We start from the raw sequence: 9,984 nt of genomic DNA on the forward strand, positions 1-9,984 counted from the left end.
GCTTCCTGGGAAGGGTAGTCAACAGAAGTGATAGAAAGAGCATTGGGTCCTGGTGACAGGTGGACCTGGGCTCAGACCCCAGCTCTGCTGCCTCTATTCTCCGTAGGTTGGCATTCCCCAGGCCTTGGTTTCCTTGATTGCAAATTGAAGATTTATCTAACTTCCCTTGCAGAGCAGTTGTAAGGATTAGGTATTAAGTCATTAGCTAGCACAGAGATGTGAAGTTCTGCATAGGAAATATAGTCAATGATATTGAAATAACTATATATGGTACTAGGTGAGTACTTGAATTATGGGGATTGTACGTTATACAATTGTCTAACCACTATGCTGTACACCTGAAACTAGTATAAAATAATATCAAATGTCAACTCTAATTGGAAAATAAGATTTAAAAAAATAAATTTATTTAGCAAAAAGAATAAAATTAAGTAGCTAGCACAGGTTCTGCCTGTTGTAAATATTTAATAAATAATAGAGGCTATCTTTAATACTCTTAATTTATTTTTTAAAAATAAACCATACACAACAGGGAAAAGAACTAGTGTGTCAAATATAAAGGTAATTTCGGACCAATGACCTTTAAAAAATTGGCTTGTGTGTGCACACACACTCACCCCTAAAAAAGAATTTTATAAAAATATATAACCTTCACACATTTTTACATTGAAATCTAATGTTTTCCATCATGAGTTTAATAGTGACAAAGAATGAAAATTCTAGTGTATTATAAATATGGACATTTAAAACAAAATTCTTATATAACTTTGTGAATGCGTCCAGGAGACTCTAATGCCATAGCTATTTGATACCCACCATCATCCATTTTAAAATGCATGAACAAGCTTTCCATTTTGAGTTGAGAATCTTGTTCTTTCTTTCTCGTGAACTCATATTTCCATTCCTTCCCCCACAGGATTTCATCATAATGTTCCCCAAATTTTGTTTTGAAATTATTTTATTGACCACTATATCATACATTTCTATCATAAATATATGAATATAAATTTTTAAATGTCCTGTGATGAAAATATTCAAAATATTTAAAAACATCTTCTAGTTGAGTGTTTACTATAATCATTATTAATGCACAATTCATCAAAAGAACATAAATATGTTACAAATTTTAATATCTAAGTATTGCCTATAAAAACTCTTAATGAAACAGATTAGGGTTTTTTCATTAGTTTACTAATCTATAGATGAATACCAACTATTACTAGAATGGGAAAATCTAGTGTCAATTTTAATCCAAATTTTGTTTTATCAATGTGAATGCTAAGGAAACTTGTTCTTACAAATAAGTATGTGATAATGGAAAGAGTTTTACTAGAAGTACTATTCAATTCTAAGTTATATATCAAAAATCATATAATGGTCTGTTAGCAAAATATATTTTTAACCACCTACCATCTGACATCAGCACCTCTTACAATTTTTTAAAGCAAAAATTGGCAACTACCTGACTTGCAAAAGGATTTGTTTCCTAGTGAATCATTTTCATTTAGAATTGTTCCTGTAGAGCAGTGGTTCTCAACCTTCCTAATTCCGCGTTAATACAGTTCCTCATGTTGTAGTGACCCCCAACCATAAAATTATTTTCGTTGCTACTTCATAACTGTAATTTTGCTACTGTTATGAATCGTAATGTAAATATCTGATATGCAGGATGTATTTTCAGGGGTCGCGACCCACAGGTTGAGAACCGCTGCTGTAGAGTTTTTACATTCTGAATCTTAATCACTATAGTGCCTGGAACAAGGCACTGTGGTGGTTAAAATTCAGAATGGGTGAAGGAGAAGGGTAATTGTGAAAGGGAAGGTGGGAGTGGAGAATAGGTCTTTGCATCACAGGTTTTCCCAGAAGATAATTTCAGCAAAGAATACATAGGGAAGTTGAGAAACTGAACACTGATTTCCTTAAAAGAAAAAAAAAAATACTCTCATATCCACAGTAGGACTTTGCATTTCCGCCTTTCCATGTACCCCAGTTTTAAAACCACTGTTTTATTAAATGTCTAGGTGTTCTGAAATGCCATTTTGCTCGGAGTTCATCTCCATTTTCTCGTGCACTAATTTCTCCTTGTTTTTATTAACCTCTCCCTTTATCTCAAAGCCTTCCTAACAGGGAGCGTGAAAATGGTGGTTGACAATGAATCTTCCATCTGGAGACCATGGCCATTCCCTAGGACAGTGGTTCTCAACCTTCCTAATGCCGCGGACCCTTTAATACAGTTCCTCATGTTGTGGTGACCCCCAATTTCATTGCTACAAATTGAACATAATTAAAGCATAGTGATTAGTCACAAAAACAATATGTAATTATATATGTGTTTTCCGATGGTCTTAGGCGACCCCTGTGAAAGGGTCGTTCGACCCCCAAAGGGGTCGCGACCCACAGGTTGAGAACCGCTGCTCTAGGAAGTTCAGGACAGCAGGCTCACTAGCATTGCAGACCACAGGCTCTTATAGTGCATTTTTTACTATTTTATCCCAATAGTAAGAAATATTGCCTTTACCAATGTGGTGATATGCCCCTGAATTTTCCATATTGTCAGGTTTCACCAATCATTTTCCCAATAGTTGCTAAATGGCCCCCTTCACTCAATACTGAGTGGATCCAATCTCGAGTTCTTTTTCTTTAAGATTTTAAAAATTGATTTTTAGAGAGAGAGAAACATCAACCTGAAATCAAACCGTCAACCCCCTGATGCACAGGGTGACGTCTAACCAACTGAGCCGCACCAGCCAGGGCTGGAGTTCTTTGACGAGCTGGCCTGCTGATGCTCACTTATGTGCGCAACTTGCCTTCCCTTGCCTCTTACATAAGACTCCTCTATGCCTCGTTTTTACTTTTAATCTGGAAGAGCAATGTTCGGATCCATTGTGCGTAGGCTTGAAATTTTTCCTTTAGTGTGTTTATTAGCTAGACTCTAGCTAATCTTTGTGATGGCTAACTTCAGAGAATTGTCCTCCTGGCTCATTAATTATTTCTCTTGTAGGCGAGGCATTTTTTTCTACCTCCTTACTCTTCAAACTCAGTTACATAACAACAGTACATCGTGCTCAGCAAACTTCACATTCCCCTGGGTGGCTTAGAAGGTATAAAGGAATGTCATTAAGGCTAGAACACTGGTTTGGTGATTAGAAATGGATGGAAGCCCTGGCCAGTTTGGCTCAGTGGATAGAGTGTCAGCCCATGGGCTGAAGGGTTGCAGGTTCAATTCCAGTCAAGGATATGTACCTTGGTTGTAGTCTTAAGCCCCAGCCCTGTCCAATCAATGTGTCTCTCTCATATCTCACATCGCTGTTTCTCTCTCTCTCTATCTCTCCCCCTCCCTTCTACTCTCTCTACAAACCAATGCAAAAACAAAAGGAAAAGAAATGGATAGAATATTGGGTCACACCCCTCCTAAACTCATTAGAGAAGAAAATTAAGGGTGTGGTGCCCCCTTGGTGTCTCTGTTTTGACTCTGAACCTTCTGTGAGTTTGAAGAACCAAGATCCATCCTCCCTCCAGGAAAGCTTTCTTCCAGACTTACCTAGAAAATACCTCTGAAATTCCAAGACATATTCCTTCCCATACCTCCTCGCCCTTGTTGTGGGTAAGGACGAATTGCTGAAGCCAAGTATTTCCAAGGATCAGAACTTTTTTCTCTCTCTCTCTCAAAGCTGTGGCTAATCCTTTATAAGCTGTTGTGAATTTTCATTTATCCGCATTAATACCTTTTCTAATACACACTAGATGCAATGTCCCACAAAGCTCATATTTACACAACAGTGAGGAAAAAGAGGAGCTGGTCATTTTCCAGAGAATTTAGACTTTGATTTCAAAGAATTCTGGCTTCCTTGCATCCCGAAATTTGATCAAACTGGCTGTGTTTTGGTAAAGTTTTATCAAAGCCATTATTGGCTACTAATTATCTTTAAATCAGACAGATAGGGGATGGGTGAGAATCTGACTTCTCAGCCTCAGGGGCTAGGAGGGTCCCTTTTGCTTATAGAGATGCTCAGGGACACTGAGAACAACCCTGGATTTTCTTTTCTTTTCAACTACAAGGAACTAAGACAAGAAGGAATTGTTTTTTAATGGGAGAGAAAGTAAGAGGTAAATGGCATGGGAAGGACACGCCCTCTGACAATAGCAATAAGCCAGAGCCCCTATTGCAACAATCCTCTGACAGCACAAAATTTGCTTAAGGATAGTCTTATTTGTTGTCTGGTGGGGAAAGATGGGCTTGTTGCTAGAAGTGACAGAAGGAAATCATATTTAATGCTGTATATAACCATTACATTATAATGGTATAGTAGAAAAAGTATGGGTCTTTGGAATCACACAATCCTCCCTGGGAAGCACCTTAGGGTTTCTGAGACTTTCTTAGTCTTTCTGAGACTCAGTTTATTCATCTGTAAAATGGGAATGTTAAGTAGGTGAAACTTCAAGGGTTGCTTGAAAATTAAATAAGTACATGCATTGCCTAGCATAGTTAAGAGTTAAGATATCACATACACGAATGAATAAATTAGGAGAAATTTCAAGTTGTATAAGAAAAACCAAGCCAAAAGACATATATGTGACTCTCATAGGTTTTAGCAAGAATTTTTTCTTCTTTATATGGCCACATCTTAATGATTCAATTCATGCACTATCTCATCATTAAATATTTATTGAGCACACAATCTATGACAAGCATTATCCTGAAGGTAGGGGCAAGGGGCAATTTGAGGGAGGGAGGCAGTAGAAATATAGATATGAATACAAAAAAAACAGCATTCCTTTGAATTCAGGAGACAAGAAAAGACATGTAAACAATTTATTGCTGCTTGTATGCAATAAAGAAGTGGATACAAAGAGTTCTGTAGATGAAACCAAGTTCTGTCAAGCTTTCCACTGCTTTTTAATAGCCCTGTGGATTCAGGCTTGTCTGAATTTGAACCCTGGCTCTAACTCGCAGCATGATCTTGGATTTCACTTCCCAAGGCATTTCCCCACTGGAATAATAATCTCTCCCTAAAACGATTTAAAAAGATAGCATATATCTAGCAGTCAACCATAGGAGTCACCTAGTTCATGATCTTTTCAAAGGAGACAGAATACTGGGCGAGGGGAGGGGCGGAAATCCTGGTGCCATTTCACTCCTTGGTATCAAATCTAGCCAGAAGTAAGGAAGAAGTTGCAGACTAATGACTGGAATGAACTCTGAGGATGATTCCTTGATTTTAATTATCCAAGCTATTGCCTATCACCACAGATAATCAAGAAGCATGAGTCAGCACCTGGCATAGCCACATCCCGGATGAGGTGATGCAGGTTCATGTTTTTCTTCCTCATTAGATGATAAATAAAGCAACTTCTTTTCTTTATTTCAGTGACAAAATGTTCCCAGCCTTTGGATTTGGTGCCAGGATACCCCCAGAGTACACGGTGAGTGAGTAGAGATGCTTTGCTGTCGCCAAAGGAAAATTTGAGTTTCCTTCCCAGGAGTCTCTGTCCTTTGGTCCTCGATATAATTATGTAACTAGGGCCCAAAGACTCAGAAATCTTCAGAACACATGAGATTAGGTCCTCAGACCCTGTCTTTTGATAAAACCCAATCTCCTGGTATTCTGATTGTTCTTCTCAGAGGTCCAAATAAAAGTATTTATTGCTTAGCTTCCTACAGATATGGAGAAAACACTCAGGATGTTGATCTTCGGTGGCTCAAAACATATCTATTCAGCTATCCTCTAGAGCAGTGGTTCTCAACCTTCCTAATGCCGCGACCCTTTAATATAGTTCCTCATGTTGTAGTGACCCCCAATTTCATTGTTACAAATTGAACATAATTAAAGCATAGTGATTAATCACAAAAACAATATGTAATTATATATGTGTTTTCCGATGGTCTTAGGCGACCCCTGTGAAAGGGTCGTTCGACCCCCAAAGGGGTCGCGACCCACATGTTGAGAACCGCTACTCTAGAGAAAGATTCTATTGATAATACCAACTGAGGCAGTCCATGACAATGAAGTCCACAGACCCCCTCATCCCAGCTCTCTGAGCACCAGTCTTGTGTGAGAGACACAGAAAAGTCCTAAGATAGAACCACTCTGGCTTAGAAAATTGAGAAACTAAAAGCTTCCTATGAGGGCATTGGAATCCTATTTGGTTTTGTTGTTGTTTTTAGGATATGTTTTCTTTTGTTTTCCTCTTTATTTTATTTTTTTCCCATCACCATTTATCCCCCCTATACCCTCTTCCACCCCCAACCCCAACCCCCACAATCATCAAACTGATTTGGTTTTAATACTTATTTCCATGACTCAGAGAAGGCAAAGATTGTGCAAAGAGAGATGTGCACCCTACTGTGGTATACCAGATGCTCCTGTGGGACATTGCACAGAGAACTCACTCCCCAGGTGGGAGGGCCTTGGAGGGGCAGCAGGGTTCCTACCCTAGCCTCATCCAGGCCTCTGAGGTACAAGTTAAGTGCAGACAGCTCTGGTATGGGAGTAAATGTTGCCATCTGACTCCTGCCATGCAACTCAGATACAGCCAGTAAAAGAGAAGTTGATGTGCCCTTTTTGAAAGAGAGAATCCCTCTCCCTGTGACTGCTGAGAGAACAGTAGATGGAATGGTGTGTCCCCTGACCTGTCCTCCTTGTCTGCCTTGTATTCCCCCCTGGCCTCCCTGCTGGGCATGCCTAAAGAATTCTAGAAGCATTTGTTGGAAATAGAGCACATGGGGAGGAAGAATACAGAACAGGAGTTGTCGACTGGTGGCCTGTAGACATTATTTGAGCCACAAATGTATGATAGTTGACACACAAATTTTTTTTAATTTTTAAATCTTTATTGTTGAAAGTATTACATATGTCCCCGTTTTTCCTCTATTAAGTCCTTCCAGCCCACCCCTGCCCCCTACCCCCTGCCCCAGGCCTTTACCACCCTATTTTTCATGTCCATGGGTTATGTATGTATGTATGTGTGTGTGTGTATATATATATATATATATATATATGCCTAAGCGCCCTTTATAACTGAACGACCAGAACGACCAGTTGACCAATCACTATAATGTGCACTGACCACCAGGGGGCAGACACTCAATGCAGGAGCTGCCCCCTGGTGGTCAGTGCACTCCCACAGCCAACCTCCCGTGGCTGGCGGTGTCGGCATCCGGTGTCCGTTCCTTCCGTGCCCAGCCTGGTGACCATCGCCTTCTCTTCTAACCCCACCAGGGCCTTTAGGCCCCAGGCTGGGATGGGGAACTGGAAGTGGATGGCGGTGAATGCAGTCCCTTTCCCAGGGGTCCAAGGGCCAGCTCTCTCCTCGGGGCCTTGGCCAACCTCCTGCTCCCCATCCCTTCCCCCTGCCAGCAGGCCCCAATTGGCCCGGCCCTGATTGGCCAATCGCCAGCCAAGCCTAGGGGCCCCACCCGTGCACGAATTCGTGCACCGGGCCTCTAGTATGTATATATGCATACAAGTTTTTGACACACAAATGTTTTTTAAGATTTAGGCAATTTCATATAAAATGTCAGATTTCTGGTTTTTTTGGAAACATTAGAAGGCCTGGAAAGACTAAGATTAAGAGATTATACAACCACAATGGGGGGCGGGGGAGAAGGAGACTTATGTAATACTTTAAACAATAAAGAATTTAAATTTTAAAAAAGAGAGAGAGAGATTATACAACCAGAATTAGGCAGAGCTGAGGAGCTACAGTCCCCTTCAGGTCGGATATCAGCTACAGAATGTAGTCAGGTGGGTGCTGAACTGTTGCACCTTGAGACTGGAATGCACGTCAACAACCACCAGTCCTACTACCAAGAGATGCTTGAGCATCCCCCACCTCATCCCCACCTGGTAGTCTTCTGGTCTCACGTGGCCCAGTAGGGCTGAGAACACCTTGTTCCAGGCCTTCCTTTTCTCATCCATGACATCTGCCTGGTCCCCTCCTGGTGTAACTTATCCTTTTTGATGTTTCTTGAAGTCCTTATGCTCACCATGCCTTCAGCCAACTTATTCTTCCTGCTGTCCTAACAGGCTTCCCTCACATCTCCTCACTCTGCTCCAGGCCTAATTTTCCCTCTGCCACAGACAGGCACCGATGGCCTCAGCAGCTGGTTGCCCCCAGCGAGTTTATAAGGTCACCGAGATTTACTTCTTTGGGAAAAACCTCAGAGCTTGCCTATACTCTCCCTAGAATAGACCTTGAGACAGGAGGATTTGGATGCAATTATTTGAGAGGTGGAGGAAACCACCTCAATAGAGAATGAGGAAGTGAGAGGAAGTGGACATAGGGAATCCTAACAAGTCAGTTAGCTCTGTGGGCAGTGGAGCTGAATCTTGCTGGGAACCCTGAAAGACACTGTGGAGCACACACAGACCCCAAGGATAAGTGGGCTGGGTACTGATACACCATGTCCTGTCAGCCACTAAGGAAGGGCTGCTCGTGAGCGACATTAATTCCCCAACACCTTTCGTCTGCCAAAAGCAGGCTCTGGAGCCCAGCTGGTGTGGCTCAGTGGTTGAGTGTCTGTCTACCTATGAACCAGGAGGTCGCGGTTCAATTCCCCGTCAGAGCACATGCCTGGGTTTCAGGCTTGATCTCCAGTGGGGGGTGTGCAGGAGGCAGCCAATCAGTGATTCTCTCTCATCATGGATGTTCCTAGCTCCCTCTTCCTCTCCCTTCCTCTCTGAAATCAATAAAAATATATTAAATTTTTAAAAAGCAGGCTCTGGAGACCCGAGAAAACTTAAGGTAAATAAAGCCAGTAAAATGGATGGAAGTCAGCTGACTTGCCTGGGAGAGCCAAGGGCAGGGGAATGTGGGCCAGGCACCAACAGCATCGGCTCTGACCTCCCACAAAGAGAAGAGGGGTCTTTTAACACAATAACTAATGGCCATTTTCTAGCCCCCAAGAAAGCCAGGGCTTGGAAATAACATTTGAAATGGGAGTCTCTGTAAAATCCCAAATGATCCCATAATGTCCAGGTGCCAGGACAGCCCTCCTGTTTTACCAGATTTTAGAAAGAAAGAAATAAACATGTCACCTTGTGATAGGTCCTGGCAGGTAGAGGAATCTGTGTTGGAATATTACAAGATATCATGATTTTATCACTTTTCCAAAAGTAGAGTCTCTTTTACCTGCATATGTGGGCAAATCCTGCTGTCCTATAGCTCTGCATAGTATGTTAGAATGAGTTTTAAATGTCAACAGCTTAGCAGGAGCTATTATCACCATCACCACTTTGAGCAAACGGGGTGACAAGTTACCTTTTTTTTAAATCACTGGGTCCAAGCAGAGCTCAGCCCAATCTAAGCCTCCAGTCTATGGCCAGTTGTTTCTGGGATTACATTTTTTTTTTTTCTGAACTCTTATCTTGGCATTTTTTATATACATTATTCTCCCCTCCTGCCAGCATTTATCTGATTCTAGAAAACTTTCCTGTCACCTCAGCTCCACGGGGAGCTTAGAATTCACCCTCCATCTCAGACTGACTCTGTGAAGCCTTAAAATGGTTCCTGCGGCTTGACACCTAATGAATGGAATGAGCATTTGTTTGCAGACTCTTCCTCCCAGTGCCTCCTTCCTGGATTAAAGTTGTAATTCTCCTTCCTTCCTTTTTATAATTTTAATTGGTGTCTAGGTCTCTCATGACTTCGCAATCAACTTTAATGAAGACAACCCAGAATGTGCAGGTAAATTACCAGGTGAAAGAAAGCCAGTGTCTCGCAGCCCTTTTGTTTGCACATTTCCCATGTTAGTTTCTCTCCTCCGATGCAGTCTATCAGTGATCATTGGCCACAGCAGAGGAGTAGGCTTTCTGGATCCAAATAGACCACGCTACTCTAAAGGCAACAGAGTGTCATAATGACAGCAGAAAACTAAGAGCTGGAAAAGACAGGATGAAGGAGAGGTCTTGAGTTTACAGTAACAATGTTGATCCCCATTCTGGATTCCTCTGGCCAAAAAACACGGGGGGGGGGGGGGGGGTT

The 9,984-nt window shown here is 41.7% G+C and overlaps 1 protein-coding gene across 1 annotated transcript in view; it reads left to right on the plus strand.

Annotated features, from left to right (window-relative positions):
- The window catches only part of LOC102253473 (copine-4), a 110,108-nt gene that overhangs the window by 86,629 nt on the left and 13,495 nt on the right, over positions 1 to 9,984 (plus strand). Inside the window, exons 9-10 of the mRNA XM_005863674.2 lie at positions 5,370 to 5,424; positions 9,636 to 9,687. Of these exons, the coding sequence (XP_005863736.2) occupies positions 5,370 to 5,424; positions 9,636 to 9,687 (107 nt within the window). The remainder of the gene's footprint in view (positions 1 to 5,369; positions 5,425 to 9,635; positions 9,688 to 9,984) is intronic.

The sequence above is a fragment of the Myotis brandtii genome, unplaced genomic scaffold (assembly GCF_000412655.1).
Source record: "Myotis brandtii unplaced genomic scaffold, ASM41265v1 scaffold18, whole genome shotgun sequence".
Taxonomy (NCBI): domain Eukaryota; kingdom Metazoa; phylum Chordata; class Mammalia; order Chiroptera; family Vespertilionidae; genus Myotis; species Myotis brandtii.